This window comes from Polypterus senegalus, chromosome 6, assembly GCF_016835505.1.
Source record: "Polypterus senegalus isolate Bchr_013 chromosome 6, ASM1683550v1, whole genome shotgun sequence".
Taxonomy (NCBI): domain Eukaryota; kingdom Metazoa; phylum Chordata; class Cladistia; order Polypteriformes; family Polypteridae; genus Polypterus; species Polypterus senegalus.
This window is the reverse complement of record NC_053159.1, coordinates 157598217-157621150: the sequence shown is the minus strand read 5'-3', so window position 1 is coordinate 157621150 and position 22934 is coordinate 157598217. Positions and strand designations below refer to the sequence as shown.

Genomic DNA, 22934 nt, shown 5'->3' with positions numbered 1-22934 from the left:
TAAAAAAAGAGTATGCATGAGCAGTGCAATGTGGGTAAGGGAGGCACAGGCAGGCTGTGTGGTGTGGTGGTTAAGGATATGGACTTCAGACCTGGAGGTTGTGGGTTCAGATCCCACTAATAACACTGTGTGGCCTTCAGCAAGCCACCTCACCTGCCTATCTCTAACCGAAAACGCAAAAGAAATGTAGCCAATTGTATTTGAAATACTGTAAGTCGTCCTGGATAAAGGCTTCAGCCAACAAACAAGTTGGTAATAATAAATCAGGAAGCCACACTCGCCTCCTTGAACGTTATGTGAGATACAATGCTTGCCCTTTATAAAATTTAGGTGTCATTTGCTTAAAAATGCATACATAGTACAACTAACAAAACTGTAGTCAGCAACTGTAATGTGATTACAAAAGTTCAAATTGTGATGTGTCACACTACTTTGTTCCCGACAAGTGAGGAACATGTTACCTCAAACCACAATACACACAACTCTGTGGATGTCCCCTCTCATTCTTAAAGTAATTGTGGCAGGTATTTGAAATTTGAATGCTAAGGACTCACTGTATCATATACAAGCTGCATTAAAAGACAGCGATTTCACAGAGCATTTCTTTAGAGCTGCCTCACTGCTGCAGGAGTCTGAATAACTGCCTGGAAGCTCTGCATGTGGAGTCTGCATGGTCTCCCTGTGTTCCCTTGCACCCTCTTTAAGCATTTTGGTCTCCTCCTACATCCCAAAGACTTGGCAGGTTAGGTCAACCCTGTTCTTTCAGCCATTTCTGAATATGGACAGAGGGTCAAGGGCCTATCTTAGCAGCAATAACCCCATAGCAAAAACCAACTCTGGACTAAATGCTACCTGTTTAGGGAGTGCATTTTAAAATTATCATTATAACTAGGGGGCTTCGCTCGCCAACCCCCGTGACCTACACTAAGCGCCAGCCACTTCGCGTCTCTGCTGCTTGCATTGTGAAGAGGGAGGCTGAGCGCACCCCAAGGAGGCGTGATCGCTCCTCCGAAACCCCCCCTTAAACAGTGATACAATGGGAAACAAATACAGTTTTTTTTACCTCCTCTTTGCTCGATCAGCTGCTGGTTTGCTGCATGATCTGCATCTCGCGTGGCGCTTCAAATATTTAAAAGCCTGTACAGCAGCTGTCCTTTTGTCTCACTGCCTTGTCTCTGTTCTCCCCCAGACATCCTCTGTACCTGTTGGGGGTACCGCTCCCAAGGTGTGCCCCAATGAAGAGGAGGATTTTCTCTTTTCGCTGTTCCATTATTTCACCGAGTGGTAATTTCTGTTTGTTTGCACTAATGTGATCTCTACTATCATTTTTTTGAGACTTTCGAATTTTCCTATTTCCATTATCTCTAACCTGCACTGCATGTGTACCACAGCAACGTTTTTTAATTCTTTACGATGTTCTACTTTGTGATCTACTCTTTGTCTTTTATTTCCGACCCCAGGCCTGGTTAAATCTCTTGGCACAAAGTCTCGTCTCACGGGACGTGAAAGTGTCTTTCTGAGAAAGTCATGTCTCATCTCTCTGAACAGGTCTTGTTTTGTCCTAAGATTTTTATATATAATAGAGAGATTATTATGATTATTATTTTTATTTCTTTAATGTTGACATTACATGCCCTAACTGTTTGCACACAGATTCATATTAGCTACCACATACCCAGCTGCCCACGGCGAACAAGCAGGGCAAGCTGGTCATTATGAGTGATATCTGGTGTTGAATATACTTTGCACTTTTAATTTCTATCAAAAGTCTAGTGCAGGGAATAATCATGTAAAGAGCCACATTTACTCACACAGACCCAATTTAATCTTGCAAATATACCTAAACTGTACATCTTTGGAATGTCAGAGAAAACGAGAGTATTTGGTGAATAACCATACAGGAACATTTCATAAAACATAACATTCTGCAGCCAGCCTCATTAAATTCAGGGTGAACGGGGGGCACAGGCCACCCCAGCAGTACTGATCACAAGGGAGGAAGTAACCCTAGATGGGTCGCCAATTATCGAGGGGCTGTGCACCCACACCTTCACCCATACATAATCAACAGCGGATCAAATTAAAATTACCGATTAACCTAATCTGCATACATTTGGGAGGATGTGAGAAAGAAAAAATAAATGGAGAACCTAGAGAAAAATCCCAAACTCTACAGGGACAACATCTGTATCTGAATTCCTTCCTTGGTTACTGAATGTTGTGGAGTTTGCAGGTTCCTTGTTTTCTTTCTCCAGATACTGCAGCTTCCCCAAAGTGTTTGTTAGGTTCATTATGGACTTTGTGTGAGTGTGAGGGTCTATGAGACTGTGTCTGCGTCTCATCCAGGCCAGGTTACAGTCACCACTTATCATAATCTGCACAGTTCTGGGATGTAGGAAGAGACAAGAGGGCAGAGATAAAGTAATCAGTTTGACAAAGACAGTGGCCAAACTAGGGTGCAGACCTGGTCATCTGGAGCTGTGAGGCGCTCAAGTTGAACTTTAAGGAACCAAAGCACCTTATGGTTAGGATAACACACTCTAAGAGTTTTCCTCTCAGGGCTTACTGTAGGCACCGAGGGTGCAACAGGGTCAAGCCTGAGGGTTTATGCACTAGCAAAGTAAAGGCAAATGGCGTTGACAGTGTAACATCTGAAACCATGCCAGTGAGTAGTACATCATACCTCAGTTAATGTCAGCGGAAGAAGTGATCAGGAAAAATACATTATCGCTTTTCCATATTATATCATGGGAATTATTAATGTGAGACGGTGTTATCTCTCAGAGAGAAGAGGTAGAGGATGCTGTGTACTTTTAAGGCTAATATAAGGTCTGGGGTTACACAGTCCACTTAGGCACATCTCTAGCTTGGTATCCCAAGTCCAAATGTAGGCTGACTCCTGACCCAGATATAGTTCCGGAGAGAACCAAAGTGGTCTCTGCCCTGTGATCCCGTGATAATACTGAAGTTGGAGTGAAGTGAAAGCCATGGGCTCAACTGGCTGGAAGCAGAGAAGCAGTGGGTGAAGAGTGAAGTGTTTCCTGGATTTATTGTGGTGATTAACATGTAAGACAAGACTTATCGATCAAGCCCAGAAGGGCAGCGTGTTTATTATTTATTGTGTTTTGAATTCTCTCTTAGATGATCCCTCCTTTGTGTGCTTCATTTTATTATAAACCACCATATTTTATACTACTTTTTCAGTTCATTCTGGGTTCAGAGGCGGTTCAAAAGTGCTCAAAATCTCACTTTAAACAGTTTTTGCAAGTATACTTGAGACAGACAACTTCCTATGTAGCAGACGACCAACTCATCCCTATAAAAACTCCAGATTAAGATGTATGATGTCACCCTTTTCATTAAACTGCTCAATTTTTTTTCCAAAAACTCGCCAAAATGTATTAAAAAGCACGCTAGTCTTAAAAGACAAACAGAAATGACAGCTAGAAAAATCATTTGTAAACTTTTGCCCCATTTTCTAAATCACACTCGCCAAGTCTCAGGGTCCTTCTGGTTACAAAGAGCCAAACGCCAACAGCTCAGAAAAGCCGCCAGGCAAACAAGCGATTGCCAGACAGACTGTCCTGCGGTGTTTAAGTAGCCACACTGCCCTCAGCAATAACTCACTGTAGGATGTGAACTATAATTTCACAAATCCTTTTACCTCCGATGCCATCAACCCCATTAACTGCTACCAAGCAACCCCCATGAATTATATTAGTCAAAAGGCAAAACTAATAAAAAATAAAACTCTATGTTTGATTCATAAATCACTAAGAGTCAAGGTGATCTATTTAAAGATGTTGAGACGTATTCAGAAGCGCATGATCCCCATCCAGTTTTCAAACAGTCATGTGCAACACAGAGAGACCAGAATATATTTAGACTGCAAGAAGGAAGTCGCCGCGTGACACATCCCTACCGTAATGTAGAATGTCTGCCAGACCGGGAGATGCTGTTGCCAACTGGTGACGGCAAGTTGCTTCCTCTGTGTAGGTCCTCGATGGACCTGCTCCAGGGTTTAGACTTGTCCACTGAGTTTTCCACATTGTTCTCCAGACTATCAAAGTCAAACCTAGGGGTGAAAGAAAAGCCATAGATATGAACTCATTCTTCTAGCCAGTAATTAAAACAATACTTTTTAAAAAATAACAGTCTTACAAATGGATCTGCATGACAAGGGTGTTGTCTCAAACATATATTTAGACAGAATTAGATTAGACAGAACTTTATTTGTCCCCAGGGGGAAATTTGGCTTTTTAAATAAATACATATATAAATAGATAAATAAATATATATGCACACAGTGTGGTCTGAGCACACACCAGAATGACTAAAAAAGGAAGAACATTTAAAAAGAAAGAAAACTTCTGACTTGGCAGGCCCAGTACCAGTGTGGCATTATAGAGGCATATTGCTGTTGGTATAAAGGAGCCCCCATGGCGTTTCTTGACACTTCTGTTGAATAATTCTTTGAGTGAAAGTCCTCAGTGTTAGAGTGTCAGAGAGAGGATGTGCAGCATTGTTCATAATGGAACTCAGTTTTGTTTTAATTCTTTTCCTCGCTATGGCCTCCATGGGGTCCAGAGTGTTTCCCATAACTGAGCCTGCCCTTTTAATTGGCTTATTAATTTTTGTTGGCCTCTCTGGAGGTGATGTTCCCAGCCCAGCACACCACTGTGTTGAAAAACACACTGACTATCACAGAGCTGTACAGTAGAAGAAGTGAAGGATGTCACTTCCCACATGAAAGGAACACATTCTCTTAGGAAAAAGGAGCTTGCTTTGCCCTTACTTAAATAATTCCTCTGTATTAATGAGACCAGTCCGACCTGTCATTGATGTGGACCCCCAAGTACTTGTAGGAGTGGGCCACCTCTACATCCACCCCTTGAACAGTGACTGGACATAGAGAGGCTCTATGGTGCGGTGAATGTCAATAACCAGCTCCTTGGTTTTGCTGATGTTAAGATGCAGACCATCCTCTTTGCACCAAGAAACCAAGTTCTCCACCTGACTCCTCTTCTCTGTCACTTCCCCTTTATCAATACACCCCATAAGTGCAGAATCATCTGAGCATTTCTGCAAGTGACCTGACCTGGTGTTGTACAAAGTGATGAGAATAGGAGACAGGACCGTTCCTTGTGATGCTCCAGTGTTGGGCCTAGAAATACAAATACAGCCGCATTTTGATACTCAGCCGCGTTTTGCTATTAAGTCAACTTAAGCTGTTAACTCAGAAGAATGAGCCATGGTTTTAAATATTTATCATTTTATTGCTCTCCAGTCACAGATTTCCCAACTTAAGCATCCTGGACACTTTAGTTCCCATCGCTTTTAATCCTCTAATGCAATGTGTGCTTGTAGGCAGATGAGTGCCATACTTAGCCAAAATTGAGGACTGCGACATTTGCAGCACCAACTAGTTAAAATACATCCAAAGATCATCACAAATAAAAATGATTACCTGTTGTAGCCACCAGCAAACACTGAGGGAATGATAGACTATATGCTGCACACTTGTACCGCATGCAATCCCTCTGCTAGTTGTGTGGTGCCTGGAGTGCCCGGCGAGGAGACAGATGACCAGCTGACTGGGCATACACATATCCGGGGACTCTGAGATTGTTGTCATTTCTTTTACTTTGTCACTTTATCACAACTGCTTGTATTCCTACTTGACATTACATTATTAATGCTTATGTGCATTAAATGAAAATATGAAGGTTCCAACATATGCCCTGCATTGCATTTAGATGTTTCAGTGTTTTACCGCATTGCATTTTGTGATTTCTTTTAGCAGTACTACATATCTGTGTGTAGAGTCTGTGCTCATAAATGTAAGAGTGGTTTATAAAATGAAGGGAACTGAAATCACACATATAAACTTAAGACGTTTATATATGTATATAATATTTTGATAGGCAGCGCAGTAGATAAAGGACTGCCATGGAGGAAAAGAGGCAATCAATAGAAAACCAGAGAGAAAGATGGTAGGTGGAGGGAGTATCTGATGATACTTTAAAGGTGGTCCACAGAGACAGCAGGTTGCTGGTTTCCTTTTCCTTTGTTTTGTTTTGTACCTTGTGTTCTTCTTTGACCAATAAGCAGATCATTTTCATATTTTTTGGCATTTATTTAGGATGAACATATGCAATGTTAACAGCACTTGATTAAAACAGGCACAACAGTACAATGGTAAGTACGAGGTGTGTATAAAAAATAACCGGACTGCTCTTATTGTTGTTGCTCTAGGGAGGGGAGGGTCAATACGGGTCAATGCTCTCTTATCATAGATCTTAACCAACGCCTCTTACCAGTTTCAAGTTAATATCGCAAACAGTCTGACTCCACCAGTCATTTAAGTCAGCCTTCTTCTTCTGTTACTGTCGGAAAAATGGCGTCACCCAAACTTGAACAACGAATCAACTTGAAATTTCTTGTTAAACTTCAACAGCTGATGATAACGCATAGAAAATCAGCAAAATCGTGCAAAGTTTACCGTCGACTAAGTGTTAGGATGATTAGTGAAATGGTTAATATTCATAAAATGACAGTGTGGAACATTTTGCATGAAAAATGTAAAAGTGGAAAGTTTGTGCTAAAATGGTTCTGCGAGTTCTCACTGTTCTTCAGAAGGAAAATTGGCAAGCAATTTGTTCGGCTGTTTTGGAGCGGATTGATCAAACCGTAAAAAATATCCAGGCAATCGATCACCCACCGTACTCACCCGACATGGCACCGTGTGACTTCTTCTTGCTTCCAGAAGTAAAAAGCACATTGAAAGGGAAGTATTTTGAATCAACAGATGTCATGAAACAAGCAGCGACGGCTGCCATGAAAGCGTTCTTTAAAGATGAAGACTTTAAACACTGCTCTGAGCAATGGAACGAGCGTCTCCAGCGGTAGTACATTAAAGGGGAAAAGTAAATTTTGTAAATTTGAAAATAATAAAATATTTTATGGCATCAGTCCGGTTATCTAATATATAAACGACTACGTGCGAAACTGTGTGTGTGTCTGTCCGGCCCAGAAGTGCGAGGGTACAGCATGAAGCTCAAATAAATCGACTCTGTCAACAAAGTGAAGCGAGTGAAAAGAGAAACTCGCTTAACCTCTAACACACAAGCGAGGCGAGGACATTGGCAAAACAAAACCTCCGAGGAGAGAGAAACTCACTTACCCGCTGATAGACAATGGAGACGAGCACGTTGGCAAAAAGAAACCGTTGAAAAAAGAGAACCTCTTTTAAGCGCTAACAGATAAGTGAGGTGAGCACATCGGCAAAAGAAAACCTCAGAGGAGAGAGAAACTCGCTTACCTGCTGATAGATAATGAAGGCGAGCACGTTAGCAAAATGAAACCGTCGAAAAAAGAGAACCTCGCTTAACCGCTAACACACAAGCGAGGCGAGGACATCGGAAAAAAAACCTCGCTTAGCCACTAATGCACAACCGATGCGATTGATTGATTGAAGTGCCAGAATCCATGGTTTCTAGGAGCCTGGGCTTTTTACAGCTAGTTTTTTATAAACACCTCGTTGTGACGATGTGGGTTCTGGCTCCACGCTCCCATGGCTGTTTGGGAACCCTTGAACCCAACACCGTCGATAATGAAACCAAGTGAGCTAGTCAGTGAAGGCAAATAAACAATTGAGCAAGGGGTGGTGCAAAAAGTGAATAGTGCTTTTATTTAAAACTGTCCATCAAAACACAGTGTTCATAAATAGTGCAGTAGTTTCAAAATTCAATAAATAATCCAATAAAAGAACGTGAAGGTTAAAATCAATAAATAGAAAAAACAATCCTTTAAAACGAGAGGCTTAAAATGTTCTTCAGGAAGCAGTTTTTTTAAAAACAACAACAAGCTCGGTGCCTTCTTTTGTGCTAGCGTCTCACCTGCTTCTCCCGGTTGGGCTTCGCAGCAGGCGAGACGCTCTCTGCAGCTGCCCTCCTCTACACACTCACATACAAGACTGGAGACCTCCCGATCCCTGGCTTCGGTCTGGGACTCATCCCAGTCCCCGAGACTTAGTTTCCACCAATGGCCAGGACGCACACATTGGGGACTCCACCACCAAGCCTCCCGACTTCCGCTGCCTTTCTGCGGCCTTCTGCGGCCCGTTGCTTTCACCTGGTCACTCCCGCTACCTGGTCACTCAGCGGGAGCAACATCAACTCAAATGCCTGGGTGTCGGCCTAACACCCAGCTTCCTCGCAGCTGCCCACGAGCGCTTGATCGCGCGCTCACCACACGCTCCACGTGTCTGTTTCTCCTGCACCGCCTGCTTCCTCGCTCCCTGTAACCTCCGTCCTCTTTTCCTTTCTTTCCTGATCTCGATCTTTTTTCCCATCCCGTTCTTTTTTTCATCCTCCTCCACAACCGACTCGCGCTTCTTTTAAAATGACGCGGGACACAGCAGCTGCAGCATTAGCCACGGGACAATCACGAATGTGGGCAGTTCCTCACCTGTGCACTAGGTGAGAAACGCCCACCCTACGGATCGTCCCGCGGCCCACTATGGCCCAACATCCTCTCGCTAAGCCGCGATCATTAATTTAAAACGAATGGCTTATGCTCAACGAGCTGTGGACCCATAACACCACACTCGTATGTCTGTTATAATCACATTGTAAATGTAGGTACCTCTGTCCACTGCATGTGCACGCCCTTCTTTCTTTGTGCGTGTTGTTGCCTTTCTTCTGTGGACATTCCAGGCCTTATGAGGCAAGAAGGATTTCTGAGCCACTCAAACCCACCCATCTATAGCCCACTGATCATAATGAAAGAATTTCAGTTGAAATACTTTTTTAAATGTAATATAATAACCTGTTTTTGTGAGTGATGTTTTAATATATTATTATTGTTACTATTTCTTTACTGTAGTCACCCCATACACTAACAGTTTACACACAGAGCCACAATAGCTGCCATATATCCTGCTGCACAAGGCGAATGATCAGGACAAGCTTGTCATTATGTGTGAAGAGTGTGTGTTAAAGAAAAAAACTTTGCACTTTTAATTCCTATCAAAACTTTTGTCACACATTTCATGACTAAACCTGTCATGGAGGTCAGGTGAATTGTCCATCGGCAGGCCTTGCATCTGTACTTGGTGAGATGTCCAGACAGGCGAGGATCAAAGTCACTGCTCAGAGTCTAGGCACCCCAAAAGAAACACCACAGTTTGGAGGAGAAAGTTGTTTGCTGTCACTGTGAGCAGCAGGAAGCCCACAGAAGGCTGGGGATTTTACAGGGGCAATTATGCCTCGCCGTACTGCTCCTAGCTGACAGAAGTGTAACTTAGTGTGGTCGTCTTCTGCCACAGCTGATCAATTTCAAATTTTGACCTGCAGTGCATTCAGAGATGACCTGCTGTATAGCACTGTGGTAAAGAGCTGCTATTTGAGAATTTGTGGCTTTTTCGTTAGCTTGAATGAGCATGGCTCTTCTCCACTGACCCCTCTCATTAACAGAAGTGTTGCTCACTGGCAGTTTTCATTTATTGCTGCATTCCCTGTCAACTCTGGAGAAATTCCAGAAGGGCAGCTTTTGCTGGAACCACCATGTCTGGCATCAGCAATCACACCATAGTCAAAGCTCGTGTGTTTTGGCCTTTCTAATATTTGTGTGAATAACAAATAAAACCTCTTGATCATGTATAGATGCTATATAGTCATGCAGTGATTAGTTATTTGGAGGAGCAGGTTAAAGGGAGGACCTTATAAAGTAGCCAGTGATTGTATACAGTAAGCCACTAAAGGCTGGCAGCAGACTCTGGCTGCACCGAGTTCACAGAGTTTGTGTCAGTGTCGTCTTGGAAAGACCCTGGAGACTTTATCAGAGCAGTCCCTGTTTAATATGGAGGCTGCCAAAGTGAATCACAAAGCACTTCTGAAGCATCCGTTTTATAACTTTACTTCTTCAGTCAGGAGGATTAACAAAGAGAAATCACAGAATTCAAAAAAAAGTAAAAAGGGAAAAACTTACGTGACAGCATACTGTGCAAAAGACAGATATTCTACAAGCACATCTAGGCCTTTATTTTCTTCATTCAAAAATTCCCTCACCCACCTAGAAAGAGATACACAAATTATGGTTAGGCGTGGATTTCTGGATTTGTCCAATTAATTCCAATATTCCAATAAGTATGATTTGATTTTGCATCACAACACTTCTGACTCAAAGTCTATAAAGTAAGGAAATATTATGCTGTACACACTGTAAAATATAATAGAAAAGCCAAAAGAATTTACAGTTAAGGTTATTTCTGAATTTTTTTGGCAGGCCTTTTTATTTATTAGCCATTTCCCTCACCAGCAACACTCCAACGTGATATTTAAAGTGGCCCTGCAGCAGAAAGTCAGGCAAAATGTCAGGGAATTGCATGCTGGGAGTGTAAAACACTGACATAAACCTGGAATTGGTAGTGTAAGAAAAAATTAAAACTTGACACTCTTTTAAGCTAACATTAACAGCATATACTGTAGGTAAAAATTAAAACAAAAAACTAAATCAACACAGAAACAAACTGCTCCTTGGACACGTGAGATCTTTGTAACTCATTCATAGAGCAGATGAATCTTTGCAGGGAGAAGTGACTTGTACAAAAAGACGTCTGAGGTCTTGAAGCCCCTGTTAGCAGCACAACAGCTCAAATGAAAAAAATAATGAGACGCCATTTATTAAAGCTGTGCCAGCTCTGGAGCAAACGTGACAAATGGTATCACTTCTTGTAACCAATTATATTTTCCTCTTCTTTGGTTTTGTGACTGGAGTGGCACAACACTAATTACTGGCAAGCCATATTCTTGCTTGGTTAATTGTACTACAACAATTTACTTATACAAGGTGCACATGTTAATTGTTCTACTGAATTTACTCAAAAGAGGAATTATAAAAGTAAGGAAGGCACAACCAAATAAAACACAAATGTATATTTATAGGTGACGTGTGTGACATTGTGTCATCGGTTGAGATGAAGCTTTGTTTAAAAAAATACTCCAACTGCAAGTACAACAGAATTAAGGCCTACTCTGCTCTAGAGAGAAACCAACAACAGTAGCAGAGCTGGGCATGGCTGGACTAATTCATCCTCTTTGAAGGACTCCTACAGCAGCTGAAGTATATAAAATATAACACCCGGACCACAGCACACAGCCACTTCACTTAACCCACACCCTCAATAGTCACTACTTTCTTTCCATCAATCCATGCATCTAATCTTGTGTGGCTTACTGGGGAAGGCGTTGGACTTCAGGCCCTGAGGTTGTTGGTTCAACTCCTGCTACTGACACTGTGTGACCCTGAACAAGTCAGTTCACCTGTCTGGGCTCCAAATGGAGAAACAAAAGAAATGTAACCAGCTGTAACTCAAAAGGTTATAAGTCACCCTTGATAAAGGTGTTGGCATAATAATAATTACCAATTGTGTTTTGAAAAATATACATTTAGTATTTAGTGCCTTTTGTTGATTTCTACTGTATTAGCAATCATACATCGACTTTCGTATCCATTTGTCTACTGCTTTCCACAGCATATCTCTTTATATATAAAATTCAACATCGGTCTGTCTGTCTGTATGTCTGTCCACTTTCACAAGAGAATTACTTAACGGATTTAGATCGGGTTTTTTCAATAATTTGCTTGAACATTCCGTTTGATTTTGGGACTTCCTCCATTGCACTACGTATCATAGTTCGCTTGAGGTACTGATTTATTTGCGCAAATCTGAGAGAGATGCAGCGGGCCGAGCAGAGGGAGGCAGGGCCCTCCTCACTCACGCTCCAGTCTCGGGCGTACCTTACCTCCACTTAGCTAGCGAATGAGAGAACTACTTAACGGATTTAGATCGGGTTTTTTCTAGAATTTGCATGAACTTTCTGGTTGACTTTGCATCTTCTCTCATCGCACCAAGAATCATAGTTTGCTTGCAGTAGCGATATATTCACGCTAATCCAAGACAGAGGCTCCAGGCCGAGAGAAGGGGGAAGCGTGACGTCAGGAGTAAGGAGCCGGGCAGGGCGCTCCTCGCTGTCCTGTCTCACTTCTATGTGGGCAAAGTCGTGGCGGAGGATGGCTAGTATTTAGTATATAGTGTCTTTCACTGATATATACTGTATTTATCAATCATATATTACCTTTCATATCTGTCTACTGCCTTTCACAAAGTATATATTGCCTTTCATAGTATATATGTATTATATACTGTCTTTACTTGAATGAAACTGTATTTATCAATCATATATCGCCTTTCATATACCATATATTTAGTATATAAAGTGGAGTGCAAGATCAGAACGAAGAAAAGAAAGAATGAAGTAAAAGTTTCAAGAAAAGAGCAGAGGTTAAAATTCAGGAGAAGAAGCAGACAGAAGAGAAGACAGAGAGTGGAGGCAGGAAGACGGGAACAGAGCCCCAAGGGGGAGTGAGTGACCACAGCTCAGGAGTGGGCTGTGGGTCGCTCCTGTTGAGTGTTTTGGGAGCAGGAGCGCCCATCATACTCAGGGGTACTTTCGTCGGGTGGAGGCACTGGCACTGGTAGAAGTACAGAGTGCCCGTGCCAGGTGAAGCCTGTATTGGCAGCATTTCACGGGGAACAGGGCTTGGTGGTTGCCCGCGGATGCTGTGGGATTGGCAGTGGGGACACGGGCCGGAAGAGATGGGTGTCTGCACCTGCTGGTCAACATCTCTCCGGGCTGCAAAGAAAGAAAGAAAGAAAGAAAGAAAGAAAGAAAGAAAGAAAGAAAGAAAGAAAGAAAGATAGATAGATAGATAGATAGATAGATAGATAGATAGATAGATAGATAGATCGATCGATCGATCCCAAGGGGAAATTCACATATTCCAGCAGCAGCATACTGATAAAGAACAATATTAAATTAAAGAGTGACAAAAATGAAGGTATAACAGATAGACAATAACTTTGAGTAATGTAAACGTTTGCCCCCCGGGTGGAATTGAAGAGTCGCATAGTCTGTCAGTGGAGCAGGATGGTGACAGCAGTCTGTCACTGAAGCTGCTCCTTTGTCTGGAGATGATCCGGTTCAGTGGATGCAGTGGATTCTCCATAATTAATAGGAGTCTGTTCAGCGCCCTTCGCTCTGCCACAGATGTCAACCTGTCCAGCTTCGTGCCTACAATAGAGCCTGCCTTCCTCACCAGTTTGTCCAGGCATGAGGCGTCTCTCTTCTTTATGCTGCCTCCCCAGCACACCACTGCGTAGAAGAGGGCACTCACCACAACCGTCTGGTAGAACATCTGCAGCATCTTATTACAGATGTTGAAGGACGCCAACCTTCTAAGGAAGTATAGTCGGTAAGCTGGAGAGGCGTCGGTTTTAAGGGAAAACACCAGCATTAATGGATTTTAAAATGAGTTTCCTGCACTGCACTGTTTTAGCCTCATTTTTAACTGATCTTTATCTATTGATTGATTTTAACCTCCACAGCTCTTTTTATGGATTATCTATTGTACTTTTTTGAGCAGTGCACTTTTTGGCCTTTTTGGTTTTTTAAATAATAAATGCATTTTCACTTTTCACCATCCCCTTGCTTGGTGTGTTTCATCCTTATCAGCTCAGCTCATCTGGTTATGTTGTCAATAGTGTCGGGTTAAAGAGACTACCAAGGAAGAGGGAGCAAGGAGCCGACCCGCACCGTCACACGGATGAGTAACCATTGGTTGTCAGCTCTCCTGCACACCGAGTCCACCCCTACAGCTAAAGACAAAATCAAGCTGTTTGATTTTGTTGAGGCAAGTCATGAACTAGTTGAAGTGAGTCGCTGGGCATGTCCCATTATGCCATTCAAAGGAGAGCGCCATCAACTGCCTCTGACTTCGCTTAGATTATGTAAATGAAGGTTACAATCGAAAATTGCTGGAAAAGTGATCTAATGTGACATGCCCTTTAGGAAAACATTCACAAATTCTTTCCAAATTCTAAAGACAGGGTTTTCACTGTGCAATATTATCTCATCAGGTAATACTCATGTAAGTGGTTTGCGATTCCAGCACTGTCTGACTGGTAGACATATTTTTTTTTGCCCAGTATGGATTAAGTGTGGGACAATTCCAAAACATACTGTATGACGAAAAGTGGAGGATGCTTGATGAGGTCGCACACAATGAGGATTTCAGTCTGTGTACATTTTGGACAAACCCGAGGTGTAATAAGCATGTGTGATTTTTTGTTGAATTACATCTTGCTTCGCACAGACCGATGACAAGTGCATAAGTGGCTGAGTTCCATTCTTTACCTGAAAATGCGTCATCTCTTCCTTAACACTGCTCAAATCGCCCAACGAGAAACGTTATGAAAAAGATGTATAAAGTATAGAAATGCTGCTTTATATTGTCATTACTGCAAGACAGTGCATTTACAGTATATCACTGGTATTAAAGGACGATTACAGACGTCTGACAGCTAACATAATTTCTTAATTCTATGTAATAAGAGATTTGGTTAGATTAAGTTGTAAGTCAGAGATGTCATCATCAATTTCACCTGTGCATGATGGAATGGACAGGCTTAACAAATTTAACTTAATGCCCCTGAAGTTTAACTGATATGGCCCGGTGATAACTGTGAGGCTGGCACATTTCCACTCCAGCAGATGGTGCCAGTCATACAGTATCAATGAAGTGATAGCTCAGACACATTAGGTTTTCTCCCAACCTCGATGTATTTCTGGCACATGCACTTAATGGTGTGACCTCTGAATTAAGAGGGTGGCTAGTCATTTGGTGATTTCCCCCTTAATTCTGGGGGGGCTCTGTGCAATCAAACTCAGCGCCCAGATGTAACCAACACACTTGTGAACTTCAGTTTTGCCTTTTTGAGTTTTGTTTAAAAGCATGCATATCAACAGAGCCAGAAGGAAGAGAGCCAGATGATTAGGGAATGTAAAAAAAAAATGAACTTGTAAATTTTGTGCAATTGGCAAGTGTACTGAAATCTTCACCGTCTGTTTAGAAGAAAGGACTGAAGCTAAACCAATGTTAATGGCATCCACTTTCAGTGTCTACTGGTTAGCAAAAAAATGAACATATCTTAAATAATGCACAGTTTATGATACACAAAATAACTCGTCCTTCGAAGTAGGAACAGAATTACTGCCGCAGCTCTCAGTAGAATGCATCACTGCTGGCTATGGAGTTTCAAGATGCTACTTGTCTCAACTAATGGTATGAATTCCTTAAGCATGATTATCCTGATAAGCAACATACCTCCGCATAGGCAAACAGTGAACAATAATATGAATCGACTTGTGTGATACAAGACCCTCATTTCAAAAGGTCAGCACATTACAGGAATTTCCTGCAGCACCATTACTGATACATCATTTCAGAAAGCGTCACAAAGGCCAGTGTTAAAAGACTGACTAAATCAGCAGAGCTCTGCGTTTGCCTCCAATGTAAAAGGGAACGATTTCCCAATCACATCGCAGGAAACCACAGGACATTCCCCTTTAGTAGTCTGTGAGATTCAAGACTCTACAAGTATTGCCACACACTAATTCAACAGATGAGAATTACAGCGGATGTGAAGTGTGAGGAGAAATAAATCGCAGAGATAGACACATCTTAGGCTTTCATGAAGTGATTAGTAACCACAGGGGATGCAGAGGACATTTTAATAATATAGAGCAGTGTGGTTAAATAACTTAAAGTCAGACTAAATAACTTGAAACTAATAGATTACCTGGACAGGACGATATTACAAGTCGAGTCCTCTATTATTATTACTAATTATACTTCCAAAACTTTACCACAGTCAGCCCTTCACATTAACGAGGGTTAGGAGCAGAAGACCTCTGTGAATGTGAAAATTAAAAAAAAAAATACTTGAGCCACCTAACTGTGGTGGGGAGATTCACAGCGGGATATTTTTGTGGTTTTATTTGTTAATTGGTTTGAGGATTTTTTCAAAAAATAACCCCTCTGGTTAACCAGCACTGTAATGCACCTGTACTCGCCTTATTGAGTTGATAGCTGCTTAGCAGTGTGGTGACTGCACGGTGTCACCTGTGGAGGTGGAGAGGGAGAGGAGCAGGTGAGAGACAGTGTGAGTGAGAGTGAGAGACAGAGAGAGAGAGAGTGAGAGACAGAGAGCAAGAGAGTGAAAGAGTGAGAGACAGATAGAGAGAGAGCAAGAGAGTGAGAGAGACAGACAGAGAAAGAGAGAGCAAGGGAAAAGGAGAGAGTGAGAGACAGAGAGTGAAAGAGAGCGATAGAGACATAGAGAGAGACAGAGAGAGAGAGAGAGCGGGCATGCAAACAAACAAACAAGTGAATAAATGAACAAGCACCAGCTAGGAGGAGAGCTCCAGATCTGCTGAATAACTACTGTAAAGGAGCAGTTAAGGCAGAAGGTAGCTAGCGAATATCCCACATTTCTTTTTTTACCAAAAATAACTTTTGATATAAACAATATAGTATGCAAGTACACTAACGAATGTTAAACAAAACTAATATTTATATATTATATGATTTTACATGATGCAGATTTTCTACATTGTTTATACGTTTTTGGCCAATTTGTAAATAACCAAAACAGAATGTCAAATTTGTGAATCTGGTGGCGTGACAGTATTTTTTTTATTTTTATTTTTTTTTAGGTGGAAACTGCAAAGCCGGACAACTCTGAATAGGAACATTACAAAGGAGGTGACGTCAGGATTGCATTTCAGTTGGAAAATGTTTTGTCACAGGTAAATTAAAAGAAGCAAAAATAAGACAAGAGGAAGCCAAACCTGCCTACAAGCTTTTCCCATTAAACTCAGCTAGCTGCGTTACCAAGAAGCGTCTCGTCAATGGGCCTCTGTTTTACTGCCACTGGTTAATCGGAAGAATCAGAAGCATTAAGTAACTACGTACTTTCTTACATACAATAATTGTAACTTTTTTGCACCAGGGGCTAATATTATTAGTTCACTTGAGCTGCTTACGTTTGAACATGCTACACATAGATAGCCCTTGGTGGTGTTGCTGTGAAGAGAATGCAGCAGAACTCCATATTTAAGTGGTTTTCAGTTAATGTATACATGAATCTTGATTCATTTAAAGCTAAAAACTACAAAAAATCTCAACTCTCCATTAACATCAAAGCCCTGTTTTCTTCTAATCACATTCTGAAAAAAATCTCTATCAGCTATTGAAAAACATCGCACCTCATTTTGTTCAGTCGTGGCTTGGCTCCTTCTGTTAATGTAAGGTATGTTTTCCTTTTTTTAAACTTCATGAAGCATTTAAGCTGGTATTGCATACTTAATGAAGACATGCAGGTGGATAATACTGTTAGCTTTTTCAAAAATGTAATGCTATGCACCGATTAAAAAAAAATGTAATTAGTTTATCGCAGATTTACTGTCACATGTAACACATCCTTGGTCCACTTGACATCACTGCACCATATTTTTTCTGTTTCTCTTCCAATCGCTCTTGATTAACAGAGGGGAAGACATAAATAACCTTTTCAAATGTTGTCCATGAGTTGTCAAGGAACTTGAAAAGATAAAACTGTGTCTCAAGGCCACACGAGTTAAGAAAGTCTGTAATCCAGCAACAAAATTAAATTGTTATCCCAGATTGGTTAACCTTTGATGTGCGCTGTATGTTGATGCGCCTATTTAAACTTTATGAGTGCTGCTGAGGTTCTCTGCAGCAGCACCCTGGCTGCTGGGAATTGTAGTCCTTTCTTCAGCATTTGCATAAGGTTGCCGATAAGATGAAGGGGATGGGGAGTGATATATACTAAATACCTTTCTTACTGGATTAGTCACATGAAATTGACTATGCTCACAGCTACAATTCCATGAAAGAACTTGTTAAATGCGTCTTTTTGAGTTTTGATGAACTTGGCTCCTTTCACCTCGCTTCTGCAGATGACCCTCATTTGCATAAACCAGCACGTCCCCATTTGTCTGTGAGATCGCGATCAGCACTGTGTCAAAAGGAGGGACACGGTGTGTTAGAATGTGCCACTTGCTAGAGCATTATTAATGACAGACATCAACAAGATGGGCTAATAACAAAAACACTCCACCCAAAAAAATGATGAATATTTAAATTGAAGACATGCATCACCTCACCTCCAGCCCCCCATTCATTGGTCAAGTGTCCCGTCTTCAATCTGTGTGAACAGACCTCCTGTTTATGGATTACATTCATTTTCTGGAGGTATTTATTTATGTGAGATTTGTTCAGGGATATTTTTATATTGCTTGCCGTTGCCCAGCATAGGTCACCATAAAATCCCTTTCTAATAGAAATGTTCTCCATAGAAATGTTAAGACTTTCATTTTTTTCTTGGCCATCACTACAAACCACATGTGGTAAATAACATACAAAACAATAACACTTTTGGGTGGAGCATTCTGTTAGAGGATGGGTCTGTGGTTAAGTTTAATGGTCCTCAATAACAAAGGCAAAATTATTGTAATTCTGTGAGACGTAAACTGAGGACATACTGTGCACCCACGAGAAGCAAATGCTTAAGGAAAGCTCTTATGGGTGGAGTCCTGGATAGAATGTGGACGTAAAGACGGAGAAGCTTTATATTTAAGAATTCTTGTTGAGGTTTACAACTTGGAAAAAGTTCATGAACATTTACAACCGTGGTCTCACACTCTGGTCCTGGAGGGCCGCAGTGGCTACAGGTTTTCATTCTGATCTTTTTCTTAATGAGTGACCTGTTTTTGGCTGCTAATTAACTTCTTTTGAATTCATTTTAATTGATTTCCTCTTAAAGACTCTTAAAGACCCTTTAATTGTTTCTTTTTCCTTAATTAGAAGCCAAACAATAATGAGATACAAAATGCGCTAAAGCAGCTGGTGTCCATCATACAATATCTGAAAATAAAGAAAGATGGAGGTCTCAGGAATGTTGGTCTGCACAGGTTCCCAAAACATTTTAACAGAGCTCTTAGAAAAGAGAAAATCGACAATTTCAGAAATGTCTGCAATTGCACAATGAGAGCAGCAACAAGCTGTGGAATTAAAGAACGAGTTTAATTAACGACGAGACTCGGCGCTGAATTAAGAAACTGGTTGGAGTTGAAGGCCCTGACTTAGTTGGTCTTCTGTTGGCTCACTCACATCACATTTCATTTCTGTTTGAGAAGAACAATCAGGGGAACAAATCCTAAAAACACGTCAAAAAAATAAATAAAACAAAAAGAAAAGGAGTTAATTAGCAGCAAAAACTGGTCACCAAGTAAGAAAAGGGTTTAAATGAAAACCTGCGGCCACAATGGCCCTCCAGGACTGGAGTTTGAGACCACTGACTTACAAGTGTCATACTTGTAATCCATAGACGTTGTAAATAAAGATAAGATCAGTTTGAATATCGTTGGTGCCTCAGAATTAGCTTCAAGAAGGCTTCACTAATCCTTCTTCACCAGAGTTTTTGTTGACTTTGCATCTTACAGAGAAAACGTTTAATTTTCTCTGAATATTTTATGTGTTGATTAAACATTTATGCATCACCAACCCTCATTTTCTGGATTTTGTTTTCTACCATCTCACAAATACGCTTCACGTTTTTATGGGTTTTTTTTTTAATGCAAAAAGTGAATCTTTTTCCATTTAAAATGTGCTTTCACAGTAAATTCTCCCTGTTTGGGAGTTTTTCATGCCATCTTGTAAAGTGTGGTGTACTCACACCACTGAAGAAATTCCCTGCATTCATGTGGCTTTCTATGGTGTTATCTTTACTGCTGGGTTACTGCTAATAAAACTCCAATGTGTTGTGAAGACCCTCTCTGTTAAGTGGGCACAGTATATAGTGTCAACAAGAGGGTGTGTGAGCAGACCCTAAAGGTCAAGCTATGGGGTAACAGAGAAAGAACAGACATCTCAGGACAGAGAAGTGAATATTTAAGCAGGAACATGGACAGCAGTTAGTGTACAATGCATACTTAAGGAGCATGGAAAGGTCTCAAAGATCTGTCATGAGAGCATTGTGGGTATGACAAGGCAGAGTTGAAAAACAATGTTTAGAAGCAGCCTAGAAATGAGGGGATGCGATGAAAGTAAAGAGTTCTGAGAGACTGCAGAGGGCCACAGCGGTTGCATCCTTTTGTTCCAGTGACCTTCTAACTTGCTACTAGCTGAACTTCTCATAGAGTGGCACAGTGGGTAGCGCTGCTGCCTCGCAGTTAGGAGACCTGGGTTTGCTTCCCGGGTCCTCCCTGCGTGGAGCTTGCATGTTCTCCCCGTGTCTGCGTGGGTTTCCTCCCTCAGTCCAAAGACATGCAGGTTAGGTGGATTGGCGATTCGAAATTGTCCCTAGTGTGTGTGTGCCTGCCCTGCGGTGGGCTGGCACCCTTCCTGGGGTTTGTTTCCTGCCTTGTGCCCTGTGTTGGCTGGGATTTGGTTCCAGCAGACCCCTGTGACCCTGTAGTTAGGATATAGCGGGTTGGAAAATGGATTGATGGATGAACTTCTCATACTGTCAGATGGCTCTGTAAACCGACTTTACAGTGCAACTTTACAGTCTCTGTGAAAGTCAGAACAATGGACATTGCTGTCACAGCTTTATAGTGCATTGTACTCCTTTTAGTTCTCTTGTTTGGTAAGAAATGTTACTTTTTATTTACTACCCAAGCAAAATGACACCTTTTATTGGCTAACTAAAAAGATTACAATATTCAAGCTTTCAAGGCAACTCAGGCCCCTTCTTCAGGCAAGGATTACATTATAAATGCAGGGAACCGTATAACTTGGCCACTAACCTGGCCCCGAATATGCCCGTTTGCGTAGCTCCCACTGCAATAAATAACCCTGCTGTTCCTGTTTCAAGTTGAATAAAACTGGTTTTCTAAAGTACTGAGACTCACCCTTGTGTTTTGGGGAGCAAGACAGTAACTCACGTGTGTCACACACGTGATATCAGGTGACATGCTGTGCCATCACACTCTACCTTTATATGACAGCACCATGCAGCAGTCATTAAAAACAAATTAGCTGGGGGAAAAGAAACCAATTTAGTTTAGGATCTCCTCTGTTAATGACTATTCTTCATTGTTAATGTTCTGGTTGTGACGTCTTTGTTCAGTTTGAGCTTCTCAGATTATAGATTTTCAACCTGTCTTCTAAACTTGTCTTTTCACCTACAACACTTTGCAGTTCTTACAAAAATCAAACTTTATGCTCTCTTTCAGCCTTAGGCATGTTGTTTAATTATAAACACATTCAATTACAATGGACATTTTTTTTTCTTAAGTTTTGCTTCCTGAAAAAATGTAGTCATTACGATAGACAGCTTCATACAGAACACAAATATAGTTTCATATTGATTGCACCAAGTAGGAATGTAGAAAAGCATGAAATTAACTTGAATTTAGAGTATTTAATCAGTTAATACTGCTGACATATTGCATTAGCTCAGTTGAGATAAAAAATGTTTTATTTTTCCTTTGTACTCATCATCTGATCCTTCTTATTTGAGCCTCCAGGAATAGTTGGCCAGCACTGATGGATTCCACTTGCCCCTTTTCCATTATTGCAATGTGCTAGTGAAACCTTGCACCATGTTCGTTACTGTGTGAATGGAGAAAATGAATCTTTAGTGACGCGCTGCACATCGTGGTTTTGTACACTTAAAGCATTTTGTGAACCAGCTGGACATACTTCGGTGCTCTGCAGTTGCCAAGACAATTCTCAACAACCTCCTTGATTGCCTCCCATGCAATTACCTCAGGGTCTACTACCAGATCTTCAAACTGCTTGTCATAGATGACACATCTGATTTGTGAGCCAACAAAGATGGCTTCCTTAATCTTGACATCAGTTTATTCTTGGAACTACCCTTCTCAAATATTAAACCTTTTCTCCTTTGTTCTTCATTGTTTCCATGAAATGTTTCATCATTCCAACTTTTATATGAGAAGGAGGCAAAAATGTCTTTGTTGGGTCGACAAGTGGTTTATGTGCCACACTTTTCTGCCCTTACGGAGCAGCCGTTTCTTTTTAATGTAATGAGACTCTTCAGCATGGCTCTCCAATTCCCAAATGAAACAAAGGCACTTGGGATACCTGAGCTGCATTCCTGGTAGCAGTGCCACTACGTTTAGATCACCACAGATGTTCCAGCTGTAATTGTATATGCTGCATTTGCATACTGTGTAAGCATAATTACAATATGAAAGGAACGCACAAAAATAGGGTACGGCAATAAAACAGTAATCAGCAGGGCAAAATAAATAAAGTACCCACAAAAGAGGTCAGGAAGCAAGATCTTTGTTGTCCAATGTTACCTGCAAGAACTGGCTTCAAACTAAGTAACTGGTTGGAGTGAAAGACTATACAGTAACTACTGTGGACCTGCTTGACCAGGGCTGGACAGTCCCATCTACACAGCATGTACAGCACAAGGGTCCAGGGTGTCTGAGCGCCAGGAGGCTGCATTGTTCAACCACCAAATCCAACCATCCATTATCCAACCAGCTATATCCTAACTACAGGGTCACGGCGGTCTGCTGGAGCCAATCCCAGCCAACACAGGGTGCAAGGCAGGAAACAAACCCGGGCAGGGCACCAGCCCACCGCAGTCAGCCATCAAATGACTTATGCAATTTAACTTTGCATCAGGAATAAAAGTTTGACCTCCAAGGGGTAGCAAACAGCTTGGAGGCCTAAAACATGGTGGGTAAACACCGGAAAACCAAGAACAGAGATAAGGAAACTGGGGGAGCCCAGTGAAAGGTTTGTGGGTCAGCCATTGCATGTAACAACCTAGGACAGTGGGATCTGTTTGGGTAGGAGAACAGAGGAGATATGTAGATGTCACTACTTTGCTTGTCCTCACCCTGCCTTCATTTAGTAAACTGGTGGATATCTATGCCTGGAGTGCTGGCCCACTGTATCTTACACATAAGACTATGCAGTGGGACTGGATGGCTCCCAGAATGCAGTGCATGTCTTCCACAGGC

General features: G+C 41.6%; 1 protein-coding gene across 7 annotated transcripts in view; it reads right to left on the bottom strand.

Moving 5' to 3' along the window:
* The window catches only part of fmnl2a (formin-like 2a), a 356613-nt gene that overhangs the window by 87036 nt on the left and 246643 nt on the right, over positions 1 to 22934 (bottom strand). For all 7 annotated transcript variants that reach the window (XM_039757419.1, XM_039757422.1, XM_039757426.1 and 4 more), the window contains exons 5-6: positions 9991 to 10074; positions 3923 to 4075 (exon numbers count right to left, since the gene is read on the bottom strand). In XM_039757419.1, coding sequence (XP_039613353.1) covers positions 3923 to 4075; positions 9991 to 10074 — 237 coding nt within the window. The remainder of the gene's footprint in view (positions 1 to 3922; positions 4076 to 9990; positions 10075 to 22934) is intronic.